The 15,920-nt window shown below is 32.3% G+C and overlaps 2 protein-coding genes across 3 annotated transcripts; one reads left to right on the forward strand and one right to left on the reverse strand.

The window, feature by feature from the left end:
* The first annotated feature begins 424 nt into the window (after nt 1-424).
* On the forward strand, nt 425-15,039 carry LOC119077025 (oxidoreductase AflY-like). 2 transcript variants are annotated; one of them, XM_037184144.1, is made up of 6 exons: nt 425-432; nt 13,223-13,409; nt 13,469-13,586; nt 13,641-14,036; nt 14,094-14,356; nt 14,417-15,039. In XM_037184144.1, exons 2-6 carry the CDS (start codon nt 13,256-13,258, stop codon nt 14,635-14,637), a joined length of 1,152 nt encoding a protein of 383 aa, XP_037040039.1. In that variant the 5' UTR covers nt 425-432; nt 13,223-13,255; the 3' UTR covers nt 14,638-15,039. The 2 variants fall into 2 exon arrangements, with proteins under 2 accessions (XP_037040039.1, XP_037040048.1); XM_037184153.1 differs by lacking the exon at nt 425-432 and adding an exon at nt 12,718-12,853.
* LOC119077897 lies at nt 7,020-7,944 on the reverse strand. Its single transcript, XM_037185270.1, has 4 exons — nt 7,807-7,944; nt 7,592-7,741; nt 7,333-7,524; nt 7,020-7,277 (listed from the first exon to the last, which is right to left on the reverse strand). Exons 1-4 carry the CDS (start codon nt 7,882-7,884, stop codon nt 7,128-7,130), a joined length of 570 nt encoding a protein of 189 aa, XP_037041165.1. The 5' UTR covers nt 7,885-7,944; the 3' UTR covers nt 7,020-7,127.
* Nucleotides 15,040-15,920: the final 881 nt, after the last annotated feature.

Consider the following 15,920-nt stretch of genomic DNA (forward strand, 5'->3'; position numbering starts at 1 on the left):
ACGATGAGCTCTGATACAGCAAAACAAATGAACATTCAATTTCAATCTGTCGAAAATACTTGGATCAAATCATGTAACAGATTCGTTGACCTTGACTATTTTGCCGTATGTAAAAAGCTTGTCTCATTAATGTAACCAGTACATCTAACCGAACATCCTAATTGAAACGCTTACAATATCTTATTGTGGATGGATATTATGGACTCTTCGACCGACAGGAGATAAAACTAGTGAAACTAGTGTCAATTTCACTATGGTTTTAGTTGTAAGATTTGATAATCATAACTAATATGTAATCATTAACGAAATGTTCACATCTCCCGAATACCCAAATATTTCTTCAAACGAGGATTTGTTTTCGCAAAAAAAATGCAATCCACCTTCTCTGGATAAAAATATGATAAACTTTATCTGGAAGTTGTTTTAAATTTCGTTAAGTTTAATATGCCATCACTTACAAATTATTGACATCATTCTATCCGCAGAGTCACGAATACTTTCAAAGATATTTTTTCTGTATAAAATGTAAAAATAAATGCACTGCCATAACGTGTTTGAATAAAAAGAAAAATTAAAAAAATATTGCAAACAAAATATTTAAAAAAAAAAAACGAAAATTAAATTAGAGGACTTTGCCATCAAAACAATGGATTTGAATGCTGCAGAATATTTGACTTAAAATATTGATGAGATCATTTTAGACTTATGTTTTAAGTAAATACTTTATTTCCAACTTATGTTGGGATAGAGAGGCACCACTCGTAAATTCGCGACGTGTTTGTTCAAGTGCGACCTTAAATTTTTAAAATGTAAAGCAGAAAAATTTCCAAATTATTTACTTAGAAGGTACTCAGAAAAAATGAATAACAACCAAAAACCGACAAATTCGGCCACATAATTCAAATATTTTATTTGGATAATGAATTGATATTATTCGGAAAATTCATCAAAATTGCGTTAAATATTGTGTCGAAAAGTAAAGGGATCTGTAAGAGTCTCCGATTTTATATCGGTGTTTTGTTGATATCACTGCTATAACTGGTAACATGTCTTTCATACTAAAATGATCCCATCCAAATATTTTCAGCTAACGACGAAATACCCTCTGTATCTCCATAAATAATTGTTCAGAGAGGCGGAATAAATTGATTTACCTTCACCCGAGGTCCCCGTAGAAAATCTTAAACATTGTCGTTGATAAGAGAAACCCGTTCTTTTGTTTGTTGCAGTAACTTACAGTTACTATCAACAGACGAAAGCTAAATACAACTAAACACAAAAGAACATTATAGTTGATAAATATTTATTGAAATTACCTGTACGTATAAGCACACATTAAAACTATAACATTAAAAACTTCGAATTCGCTATAAAGGTAACAATATAATATAATAAAAACAAAAATTATCATAAATTGTAGATGAAAAAAAACATTTTAATTAGTAAGATCAGACGTTAGTCGAGTTAATTAAATTAAAAAGGGATATATGAAAAAACGAATCTATTTAAATTTAACTATAAATGAAGAAGAAAAATGAATACGAAATGTTTCTTTTTTAATAAACATTTGATAATATATTTTTAAATAAAATGGAAAATATGATCGTGAGACATTCGATCATATTTATCATTGTTTTAAAATATATTTCCCAAGATATTTACATTGATTTATTTATTTGATATTTTAATTCATCTGATTTACAGTGAAAGTCAACGAAATTTGTGTCCAAATTTGCTAATGGACACTTACCATCTCACACGCCTGACGCGTACTTATTACTTGTACAGTTCTACCACTACACTTTGTGTGGGCGCATGACTATTAAGAGGCATCGATGCTTTGCTGAAAAGCATACATCTGTGCGCTTTTTCAATACCGGATTTTAGTTTACTTTTGATGATATCTTTCCATCAGAATCTCTTTTCAAAAATGTACGATCGCAATAACGACCACGAATGTGTTAGCTTTCAACATAAAATAGATTCGGCTGTAGCAGTTTGGACAGCTCTGAAAAAACTAAGCAGATTATGAAAATTTCGTTAAACTGCTCACTTTTAGAGCTCGTCAAACGACTACAACTGAAACTAATTTTTATTTAATGCTGAACACATTCGTGGGTGGTAGTTATTGGGGTTGTACATTTTTCGAAAAGAATTCTGATGAAAAACTGGCATCAAAAAAGAAATACGAGACAAGCAAATGTCGACTACAGTTTTAGCTAAGCACCGATGCCTCTTAAATATCGTATGAGTAGTGTATTTGTAGGCGCAGATGGTAGAAAAGCTAAAACAATTTTAGCGACAACAAATTATGGTTTGGCTTTAACTGTAGAATCGAATAAAATATTTTATAAATAAATTTCTTTTAAATATTGGCATAATTCTAAATGTATATATAAATTACATGTATTACACTTAGGTTTTAAAGAAAATATGAAAAATAAAAAATTATTAGGTACCAAATAACCAACACTTAAAACAAAGACACTAAAAAAAATCTTAAAACAAAACATTTAAAAACGAACGGTTTAGTTATTTTGGAAGTTTCAATTAATTTATAACTTTGCTCATTGTATAGTTTTTCTATTTTAAAAAAGGTTTTTCAATTAATTTTTAATCAGAAATAAGTTTAAAAGAAAAAAATGCTCAATGAAACTTTTCTCTTCATTTTTTACTAAATCTATGAAATTTAACAATGTTTGATATATATTTTGTTTAAAGAAAAAATTTTAGGAAATAAATGCTGTACTCAATTATCCACATCGCAATGATAGAACTTTCCCACAATTTTAAGACAAAAAAAATAAACATAAAGATATGTGATCTAAACATTTTTCTATTGTTAAAAGGATATTAGTTATATTTGAAACAATGCAAAAACAAAACACACGTGTATAAAGAGTTTTTTTATAAGTAAATAAATTTAAAAAAGTGAAATAAAAATGAAAAAAATTAAACCAAAAAATGATACATTTTAAAATAATAAAAACAATTTTAGTTAATTTCGTTAGTGATATATAAAGAAAATGAAGAGATGAAAATTAGAAATGCTTAGAATGAAATTTGTTTTAAGATATTCAGAAACAAAATGAAAGTAAATTATTGTAATAAAAAAATAATTTCTTTTTTGGAAAGATAATCATTCCAAATTTATGAAGAAAAAAAAAATTATATAGAACAAAACCCAAAAAGTTATACAAATAAAAATTATTACAAAAAGAAATATGAGAAATTAATGAAAAAAAAACTGTTTAACTTTAAAAATATTAAAAATGAAAATAACTAAAATAAACCAAAAAAATTGTATATTGCAATAAAATATAAAAAAAATATATAAATGAATTCACTCGACCTATAAAATAAATAAATTAATTAACTCAAATTGTTTTGTTTTATTTTTTGATTTGTGATCCCAGAATAACCTCTTCTAAGTTAGCAATTCAACGAATAGCTGTCCATCTTCTGTAATCAACAACAACTACGAAAATAAGTAAGGGTGGCAATAAACTAATAGACCAAAAATTAATTTTTGACCGACCGGAAGTCATTTTCGATCGACTGAAAGTGATCGACAAATAGTTATATGTTTACAGAGTGGATCAAATACGAAATTCCAACAAGAGCGAAGCGAGTGCCACAATTTTGCAGGATGTGGAATTTCCTATTTCTCCCAGAGGTGAACACAGTGTTTTTCATGTGTACATGTTGTGTTTTGCCGTTTTTGTCCAACGAAACAAAATCGACATACCATTTTCGAAAACATAAACAACGTGACAGTTCGAATGAGAACAATTCTATTTTCTCTCCATGGGAGAGAAAAAGCTGTACTTTTCTCACTAGAAATGTCATTCGACCAGTCATCAAAATATACAATTTTCTCAGTGAGGGGAGAAAATGAGGTAAAATCAGAGAGATTATTAGCACGACGCCTGACGGATTTTTTCTGAAAAATTTGAAGACGATGCGACCAGAACGTCAATCATATAGTCAAGCTATAAATTGTCGTTAATGAAAACGAGATATATCGTTATTAAAACCAAACTGTCAAAATTTTACATGCAAATGTAAAAAAGTTTGACAGTTCAACCGTTCTATGAAAAAAGCAGTCAGGCGTGTTCTATCCCAGCCGTGAGGGGCCGCGCTTATCATTTCTCTGGGTAAAATACAACGCGACCATGAAAAAATCATAAAGACCGATCCAACGCACTGACAGTGCGTTGACCGATCACAAAGTATGATTCGATCGAAGTCATTAATATCTACCCTTAAATGATTTTACCGACAGTCAAACCAAAAAATAATCTACCACCTAAATAATGAAATTTACCGATGAATATCTGTAGATGAATCATAAAACTTAGTGACATATTTCTGGCCAAGACATTCTTCAAATCGATTTTTTTACCATGAAGCCATGATTACTCATTTTTTGACCAAATGAGCCATCATGGCTTCATGGTAAAAAATCGAGGTCGAAACTGAGGACATACATAACGCTCGGGGATAACTACGAATAAATCACCGTAAACTTCTTTTCAAACTTTAATTTTGGGCAACAGCTGAGATAATAAAACAAAATCGATTTAGCCTTCATTGTTGATTGAAGATCCAGTGTAGATCAAACACTGCGTCCTTAACCAGGACGTTTGGGATTACTGAAAAATTACCCCCACCTGAAATGCCTACAAATAAATTGCTAAATGAGCACAAGAAAAATGACGAAAACAAACAGAGAAATCGAGATGGAATTGCTGTTTCGACCTCAGGTACTGATATCGGTCACTGGCCAGCGTGGTCTGACCATCTTCAGTTGCTATGTCAATACCCTTCACAAGACAGCATAAAATCGCAACGTTGAACAGTTGTTGACGATTTTATTTTGAGAAAGTTGCCATTAAAGGGATGGCTGCTTTGAAAACTTCACCGTACAAATTCGCAGCAAAAAAACACCGAGAAAAATTACAAAATTCAACAAATTCGAACCACAAACGAAATAAAAACAGCAAAATTCAGCAGTGCCGTACTCAATATTGCAACCAAATTCTTCTCCAACGATCCAAGTTCTTCATTCTCATCGGTATTTGTTATCTTAGCTGATATATCTGTATTCTTGTATGTACTATCATTATTCATAAAAACATGCACGCTCCTACTCTACATGTCTATTATCTGTGGTGACGCTCCCAGCTGATCTCAATTGAGGATACTATGTATAAAATCTATCATTAACAACCCTTAGCTAACAGTTTGAACATAAATATTTGTTGTAGACAGGTTTTCTTTTTAAAATGTTTCCAATAGCTCACGTTTTTAATTGTTATTTTCCACAGCTTTTCTCAGATTAACGCATAGACAGATTTTCGGGCTTGAAAATAGTATGTTTCGCGTCACTCCCACCTGGGTCGAAAACACACCTTTTTGATACTCGTGATAAAACATACTATTAGCGACCACACTGAGCGAAATTTCTTACATGCCATGCGTATATCATTCGTGCCCCCTGTTAAAAAGTGTGGTAAGGTAGTTATACAGTGGGCTCGAATATAATACGTGCGAGACGTATTTCGCTTTGACAGAGATTTAAAAATATGAATTTTATTGAATTTACCTACGATTTACACCATATTAACCAGTTTATAGTAGTTGTTATACATTTTAGCAGTTATTGATAACAAATACTTTAAATGAAAAATTGACTTCTTTGGTAGTTGAACCGGAGACATCTCGATCATGAGCCAACGATCTTTCTAATGTTGCAGTACAGTAGTGTTGGTTGACATTTCTTATTGTCGAAGCGTACTTTGAAAGCCATAAACGGGTGTGGCGTATAAGTTACACACGTTATAACGTAACGCACAATAATGGTGATATGTCGGTTTTTAACATAACTGAATTTAAGTTCATAAAGCACGCGTAATTAGCTTCGACTTGATGGCAATTATAGTTGTGGACTTGGATTATCAAAATACTGGATATTCAATTATAGATAAATTCAACTTAAACAACTTTCTGATATGATTACGAAATGAAATTACTTAATAAAAAATGAAAGTATTTTGACGAGAATTTTTCTGATTTACTATAACTACAACGTGTTAAGAAATATAAATATGATACAAATCCAATGTCTAAGACCAACATCCACACTATATACGTTTAACATTAGGGATGGGAGACGTTCAAAATTATCGATAATATCAATCGAAGGAAATTATCGATAATTGATTAATCATATCGTTATCGATAATTTAATAATTATCGATAATTATTAAATCATCGAAATTTGATAATTATCAAATTATCGATATTTCGATAATTATCGAAATATCTATCGTTTTATAATTATCAAATATAATTGATACTATATTCGTGTCACAGATATTGGACGGGCGAGCGATTTCTTTTCTTCTTCTCAAATTGTTCTCCAACAATCTTGTAATACGGCAAGCTACTCTCTCATAAGAAGGAGGAAAGCACAAGAAATACTCATTCATGTAGACAAGAATATTGAATAGTTCTAAAGCAGACGTCAGAATAGAATAGAATAGAATAGAATATGGTACTATTGATATTCTGATAATTATCGAAATATCGATATTTTGATAATTGCCAAAATCTCAATAATTATCGATTATCGATATTTTTTTGATAATTTTCGATAAAAAAAGTCGATAATTATCGATTATCGATAATTATCGATTATCATTTTCATTATCGCCCATGCCTATTTAACATACGTGATGTGCGTTTAACTTCCGTCCCACTCGTAAGTTATTCATATTCCACGTATATCACCACAATACGTAACGTATGAATATTCAAATCTGACAATCGAAATACGTAACTACGCTTTCAACGTGTTCCACGTATAAAAAATATTGCCCGTGTATGACATACGTTAATAAAGTATATTCCGACTTCCCGACGAATTTTACACATACCCGGTGTATTGTATGAATTTTCTTTTTCTGGGTGCAGTTCCAGCGCATTTGAGAGTCAAAACTTTGTAATGTCAAGTTCTTCGTTTTCATCGACCATTTTAATTTTTCCTACGATTAAACTTTATTTTTCTTGATTTCTTGTGTAGATACAATGTTTTTACAGCTCTTTTAAGAAGATAAGCATTTTCAGAATAGTTTCGCTACGAATACAGCCATGGAAGACACGTCCGGCGATCCTTTCTTATAGATTATGATTTCAACTTTATATGTACCGACATCCAGAACCTTCGGAATAATGTTGTAGTTGAAAGCGAAATCGTCCATTTCATAGGTAGTCTAAAACCGCATACATTTTGGTAATAATATTGTGTGTAATGTTACTGCGAAATACCTTTTTCAAAGTCAAACAATATTTTTCATCTTCGACACGTGTCGGTATATTTGAACTGGCTTGAAAGTCCTTCTCGATTCCTTTCCAATACGAAGTTTCAAAAACTTCGCAAACACCTTCTCGGGAAACTTTAATCGCCAATTGCTTGTAGTCATCATTATTCTTGGAACTATGGTATATTTTCACTTCACACTATAATTGAAGAAATTAGCCATTTTTCAATCGTTTGGATTGTCATATCATAAGTAAATGTACGTACGTCATAATCATCGTTTAAATCTGCTGCTTGGTCTATGGTTCCACTAATTAAATATGCTGTTTTGTTGTAAGATTCTACCTTTAGTTTTGTGACAAAAATCCCAGATTTTGAATTTTCAACTGATATCAACTCAAATTTAGACCAAAGTGCCTTCATATATCATAAATGCAGTAAATAAATAAAAATAAAAATTTCAAACTAAGATATATCCTAACCTGCACAACACTGATAAGTGCCACAAAGATGCACAATAACGCTGGTCCGTTAGTTAAGCGAAGAATAGATTTTACCATGATGCTGTACTTGCGTTTGGGCACTGAATGTAAAAGTAAATATTTGCTTGCCTATTTATAATTGATTGGTATCGATTTCGATCAGTAATGCATGTTATGCTATCTGCAACACGGTCTTATTAAAATAAAAATGTTTACTTGTCTACTGATAGTCTATTCAAATGCTATAGATTATGATTTACAATGCATGTTACGTTATCTGCAACACGATCTTCTTAAAAAAAAATTTTTTCATATTAGCAGCATGCCTTATGACCATAAAACTCACTCTGCCCATTAAATTTATTAGACATGAGGCTATTAATTTGATTGCACTAATAGCGATGATTTATTCCACAAGATTAAGAAAAACTGAAGCACTGACTGCTCCAACTATATTCTTTTTTATATCGATACATGGTCTATAGCTATAGATTTGTCAATAAATAAAGTTTTTCTAAGCTCATCGTAATGTAAATAAACAAGCGGCATCTTTTGGTACATATTCTCTTGCTTTTCTTCTCGGAATTCTCTTCCATTAGAGAGTACTTCTTTTAGCAATCAATATAATTTACCACGTTTCCAGTTCATGTACAGAAAAATTGTTATAATTAACCTTTACAGCTTCCAGGGAATGATTTTATTTTCGACATGAAACACGAAATAGTTGTAAGGCATAATTGTTATCGGACGTGTTCCTATTAACTGATCGACTATTTCACATGTCATTGCTTTTATCAAAACCAAATGACTTTTAATTGCAGCTTACACACCACACAAAACGATAGATATAAAGGTAAAACAGAAAAATCGCTGTCAAAGGTTGTTGCGAATCCAGGAAATAAATTCTTAGTTCGAACAACTACAAGTTATTATAATGCATTGTGATGTGTCAACGGAATATCAACCAGTGGAAACAAAAATATTAGATTACAGCAGATTCTATGTAATTCAGTGTAGAGTTTCAGATTGGAAAGACAGTGTATCGGGCTATTTGGAGTCATAGATACGTAGTTGAAATTTAAATTTACACACACGGAATTTTCAAAACCGACACATTTTTGGTTTTGTGGTGTACTGAATTTTTGTGAATTTGGAATGAATTTTTTAAAAAAGAAATCAAAAACCTAAGTAAAACACAGAAACAGAAAATATGTCGGTTTTCAAAATTAGGTGAATGTACATTTGGGTGTTTCGTTCGTTGTTTCGTATTGTACTTCATTTTACTTCATTGGAAAAATCTTAGAGGATAATAACTATCACAATAATGTATTATTTTTGAAAGCGAATTCGTGGTGGTTATGGTCGTCTTACATTTTTCCAGATGAATTCATGGATTTCTGTAAAAGATTTCAACAAAAACACCATAGCACTATAGCACTTAAAAAACGCCTTAATTTAGACTTTTTAACAAAAATTCCGTTCCTTTTAAGAGCAATGGACCATTTGCAAATTTGAAGCCTACATTTCGACGGAAAAATATTCGTTTTTTGATGATTTTATGAAAAAGTAAAACCATTAAGAGGTTCCGAGCGTACGCTGAAATTGTAGCCTACATTTGCGCGTTTCGAAATTTTTGATCGTTGATATCTTTTTACGAGAGCCCTTTTTAAAAAATGTACGACCACATTTTCGAGTAAAAATATGTCAGCTTTGAATGAAAAATAAAATAATCTGTGAAAGTTCCATGTGCTTTGAGAAAAGTGTACCTTTGATGCAAATTTGGGGCATCGGTACAGTTTTCTCAAAGCACATGAAACCTTTACAGAAAATTTTATTTTTCATTCAAAGCTGACATATTTTTACTCGAAAATGTGGTCGTACATTTTTCAAAAAGGGCTCTCGTAAAAAGATATCAGCGATCAAAAATTTCGAAACGCACAAATGTATGCTACAATTTCAGCGTACGCTCGGAACCTCTTAAAGCACGCAAAAATGTGTTACTTTAAAAGAAAAGTTAGTTTGTGAGTCACAACTTAATGGTTTTACTTTTCAAAAAAAGATTCTGGTACAGAGAAATCATCAAAAAAACGAATATTTTTCCGTCTATTTTTCAAAGGGTCCATTGCTCTTAAAAGTCATCGATGGTTTGCTGAAAAGCATACATTTGAGCGTTTTTTAAATACAGGATTTTAGCTTTTGATGATATCTTTCCACCCGGATCCGTTTTCAAAAAGGTAGGACCGCAATAACGATCACGAATGTGTTGGCTTTCAAAAGAAAATAGATTCGGTTGTAGCAGTAACTAATGTTTATTTAAAGCTAACAGATTCGTCATCGTTATTGCGGTCGTACCGAGGGGTGACTCACTTCTAGATTAAATGGATTAAATGGTATTAAATGGATTTAATAGATTAAATGGATTTAATAGATTAAATGGATTTAATGGATTAAATGGAATAAAAATTGGATTAAATGGATTAAATAGGAAAAAACTTAATTTTACCAAATATTTTAAAAGTCTTAAAAATGGTTGATTTTGATTGAACGACGTACTACAAATCATACTACAACGTTAAAAAGCGTAAAATTCCACTTTACGACTAGAAGTTTTTAGTGTAAAGTGGAATAAATGGATTAAATAAATTTTATCTCCTGTAATGTCATAATATTCACAATTTGAGTGTCACTTTTAGAATCAAAATGGGCCAGATTTAAACACGTCATTCACAAATTTCGACAATTGGTCATTTGCGCACCGCTATCTTCGATATTTTCTCATTTATTCACGGCGAACTTCGATAATTTCACATTTATTCACTGAAAATTGACAAATTCTTGACAGTGTACTAGATGTGTGTTTTATTTGTGGGGAATATGAATGAGTGACGGTGTCATGGCGTGTTGATGTTTCAGTTTGATTTTTTTAAATTGGTTTTTATGGTGATTATGACATTACAGGAGATAAAACCTTGTTCCTAACACGGTAGTAAATGGGGGTTTTGCGCACACGATGTGGCATCGGCAATCTCACATCTAGTGCGCAAAACAATCCCATTTACTACCTTATTATGAAAATAGCTATAATACCATTTTTAACAAAAAAAAAATTTCCTATACCACACGAGTACTTAAACGCCCTGGAGATCGTGCAGATCTAATTTTCGTAATTAATTTACAAATTTTTTTGGTGGGTACGGGTAGCCTAATTATTTCGGTAAAAATATTTTTTTTGTGGATTAAATGGATTAAATGGATTTAATGGATTAAATGGAAGTGAGTCACCCCTCGGGTCGTACATTTTTTGAAAAAGATTCTTATGAAAAGAAGTCATCAAAAAAGAAATACGAGACACGTAGGCTACATTTTTAGCTAGGAATGTACATATTTTTAAGGCTGATGCTATTCGCACGCGCGTGCGAATAGCCATTCCTTATTGTAATTGACTATTCGCACGCGCGTGCGAATAGCCATTCCACACTGTAGAAGACTATTCGAACGCGCGTGCGAATAGCCATTTCACATTGGATTTAACTATTCGCACGCGCGTGCGAATAGCTAAGCCTACGAGTACTGGCTCGTTCGCGCGAAAATCATATTCGTATTTTTCATGGGCGCTCGATTTCGCGTGCGAATAGCCAGTACTCGTAAAACTGATAGATCAACAAACGGCAATGTGAGAGTGTCTTCATTTATACACAGACACGTGTCGAAATAGTATTTCATGCAACAAGTTGCGAAAAGAGGTTTCGCAACGTGTTACATACAAGGTTGTTTTAAAACACAGAACTACATTCGCCATACATTTAACCCTAGGTACGGAAAATTACGTGATGGTTAGAGTTGTTGCTTCATGAGCAATTGGTTTTAGTGTCATGGGTTCAAAATTTGTTCAGAACAGAATTATTATTTACCATTAATGGCTCAAAAGGAGTGATAAAAAGTGAGTAGAGTGATTAAAATTAAAGTTGAGCATTAAAAAGATTCTTCAGTCAACACCCAAAACAATCTTGAATTTCGCAGCACTCGTCCAGATAATCATATTGATCATGGCAAGCCAACGCACCACGAACTACATAGAAAAAATAGAAACTAATGAAAAAATTTCGGAAAAAATCATTTTTTATGTTCAACATTTCGATATTGTCAGCATTAAAATGTTCCAATAAAAATAATTGTAAATTCAAATGTTCCAAAACGTTTTTCGCTTTATTCTAGCAAAAAATGGTTTGTTCCAAAGTGGAACAATGAATGTGCCAATATGAAAAAGAATGTATACTATACATACCATCTTGCGTTAAATTTCGTAGGAGGCTAAGATCGAACGAAACGCTTTGTCGTTACATTAAGTCGTTAAAAGGAAAAATTAAATTGTGACCCTTTCGATATTTTTGCTTTTACTTATTTTGAATTAATTTAAAAAAAAATCCGTCATTTAATGTAACGTAAGTTTTGGATATTTCGATTTAATTCTGATCTCAAAATATTTGTATATGTTTTTTGAATGAATTTACGCTAAAGACATGTTAAATTGAAGTTTTCAGCCAATAAATAACGCTATAACGACAAAATGGAATCGTTTTGATTTGAGATAAAATGTGAATGCGTGCGAATAGTCAAACCCAATGTAAAATGGCTATTCGCACGCGCGTGCGAATAGTCAGGTTCAATGTGAAATGGCTATTCGCACGCGCGTGCGAATAGTCTACTACAGTGTGGAATGGCTATTCGCACGCGAGTGCGAATAGTCAAATCCCAAGTGTCATGGCTATTCGCACGCGCGTGCGAATAGCCACAGTGTATTTTTAACGTTTTCCGAGAATTAACGTTGTACCCTATAGGTAACAACTGTTTTAATGCTTCTGCGCAAAATCGAGCATTTGATAACAACTTTTGTATAATATACAGTGTCCAATTAGTTTGTTATCACAACACCAGCTAAATTTATATTATTTTTTCGTTTAAAGTATTTTTGAAACTAAATTAGGAAGAACTCATCACCGTTGTCTCTTCAGAAGAAAATAAATCCAGTTTTGTTGCACATTCACCTGTGAGTCAATCAATCGTTTCGTTATTTCCAATTAGTAGACCTATTGAATATCCATAGCTTTGTGAACTATTTAGGGACAAAATTGAAAATTATCTTGCCGAAATTCAAGATATTGAGTAACCCACTCAGTTAATCTCATTTTAAATGTTGTGGAAAAAAACTCAGAAGTATGATGCATTTTCGTACTAATCAAATCCTTTAGAAAGTGTAAGCGTATGGAGGTGTTACTTTTCATGTTTAAATTGTTATCATCATGTATTGGAAACACAAAATCTTCTACCTCATTATTTTAACACAAATCTACTAACCAGAGATTATCGCTATTTTTTGTTACTGTTGGTGTCAACGCTATTATGGAAATCTTTTTAGAAACACACGAGTTTCACTGAAGTTCTTCCTGTGATGGCTTGTTTAAACTCCCCTCGAACAGCTGCTGGAGCGTACGAGTTAACTAAAAATCTACTTATTAAAGCTCATGCAGAATATGACATCAATTATCGGGGGTATTTAGCCAACCATTTACCTCACGGTCTTTACACGTTATGCGCTCTAGGAGGTATACAAGTCTGCAATTTCTATAACATTTCCCTTTGTTAAATTCTAAATTTCTATTAGCATCGACATCGCGTTTACAACAATTTTACGATAAGTACGTAAAGAAACTAGAACCCATTTCCAAAACTAGTACAGTAATCGATTCGTCAAATTGGGAGACGAACATTGGATGCAAAGGGTATTCAAATTTCTGAAATTCGCATTCAAATATTTTCTAAATTTGTAATTTTAGTTCATACTCTGATTACCTGAGATATTTTGATAATGAATTGGAGGTAAAAGGGCTGAAAAACACTTTCGATTTATACTTCAGTCAACTTATGGGTGAATCACTAGGCGCGGCACTGCATCCGCTGATCAACATCGGCTATGCTATGGAATTTAAAAATCCAATACTCCTTTCTGAAGGACTTGCATATGTGTGCATAACACCTTTGAGAGATACCTCAAAGATTTTAAATAATGCCGATGTGATTGGTGCAAGTAGCGACACAACCATTTTTCAACTCATCGAAGAACTGCAAAGCATTAAATTTCCTGAAATTCATAATGACGGTTGGAACTTCCAAAGAAAGACGGAATTTTTACTAGAAAATTATGGGATGGTTTTTAGGGATTTGATTGCCAAGTAGGTAGATTGCCTGGGTAGAATGATTTCAAATTTATAATTTTTTCTCAAATCAAGATGGGATCTTACCCAAGGCGACAAACTACTCGATAAACTCAATGAACTGACAGAAGCGTCCATATTAGCCGTTTTTGGAACATATCCCAAACAAATTGATTTTTTCTTACTACATGGATTAACTGGCAACCATGCCGTGCGAATTCTATTCCAAAATTTGCCGGAAGCTTTACAGCGTCAAATTCTGAAAGTCAACTTACTGGGATTTCTCACCGACTATGTTGTTCAGCGGTGTCCGAAAGTTGATATCAATTTCATTACTGGTGATATTCTACATCCGCTCAAATTGAACAGAATTTGTAAAGATGTTTACTTTGATTTAGGCTACAAGGAAACTAATGGAAATCTGACATGGGACGTCATATTAGACAAGACTATTTCGACTGATGAAGTGCATGTACCGAAAGTAATTCGTTGTTTGACCCATTTTATGGAAGCGGTTCCGTTGCCGCAACGATCGAAGCTTTTCACCGATACGTTCCTCAAGCAGTGCGCTATTAAATTGGTCGATATTGTTCAAGAAGAAGAAGATTTTTTGTTTTAAACGTGTTTAAGTTTGACGAGCAACGCAACGTTGTTGTAAAATATGCTTTTGTGCGATATAATCTGTTAAAGCATAACAGCAGTTTCACTGTCGAATCTATTACTTCATTTGATGTATAGTTTGATCTCAAATCTTTCAATCCAATTTATTGTGTTGTCTATATATAGATTAATAGCACCGCATTAGACAAACGTTGTCATTTATTTCTGAAGTTGCTATCGATAACATGTTAGCCGAAGAAAAGGATTGAAGAAAGTAAAAAGTCTATGAAAATTGAACATCAAAAAAGGTAATAGAACCGATAACTGAACTTCTGATGTGCTTAATGCTTATATGCCGATTGTGAAAGGTTGATGATTTGGTTATTTGCTATGAAAATAAATTTACATACATCCATGCAAACTGCAATCATTTTTCTTGGCAGTGGTTCAATAATAAACACAGTACCACCAAGTGTTCGCACACTACAAAGAGCCAAATGCAAAAAGTGTGTATAAACAGCCACATGCAGAAACGACTATTATTCGCGATGATGGAGGTGTCAAGGGTTTCTAGTCGATATTTACATAAACGTGCCGTCGTCAACTGAAAATTCTGTCAAAGATTAACCGTTAGTAGTTTATTCGGCCAAATCAGAATTTGAAGTGTTTCTCGATAAACAAATACAAATTAACGGTATAAGTAAGAGGTGGTATCTCACTAGTAATTGTTCGTTGATAAAAATTGATAATTATTTTCTCGTTATTCGAAATTTCCGATGATTTTTATCGATGATCATAGTGCCTATGTTCCTAACTTAGGACCTAAGGATCATAATTCCCGTAAATTTCCATAAAGAAGCTGTATCTACATTAAGACCTGGCCTCGCGAATGTGGTCATATTTATCGAAATGTACGATAAATATTAATAAAAAGACTTTGTTGTTACAACAAAAGAAGTAGCAGATTTGTTACCTATAAATGACACGTGTGCTTTGTTTAAAGCTTTAAATGTTTTCACTTTCAAATTTCTACGAAAAAAATACAATTTAAATGCACAATTAACATAAATGCCAAATAAATGAATCAGTGAGATCATTCGGGTTCAAAAATGTATGTGTCCAAGCGAATTTCAATTAGTCTAAATCCACCTTTACTTTCATTGTTTGTCAACAGTCGTTAAGTATGGCTAAAAAGTTTTTTTAATAAAATTTTTATCGTGTTGATTTAACTGGTAATCAACATCTATGATAATGCTTATTTAAATGTATTCAATTTACTTACGTATTGAATGGCTATACATG

Source organism: Bradysia coprophila, chromosome III (assembly GCF_014529535.1).
Source record: "Bradysia coprophila strain Holo2 chromosome III, BU_Bcop_v1, whole genome shotgun sequence".
Lineage (NCBI taxonomy): Eukaryota > Metazoa > Arthropoda > Insecta > Diptera > Sciaridae > Bradysia > Bradysia coprophila.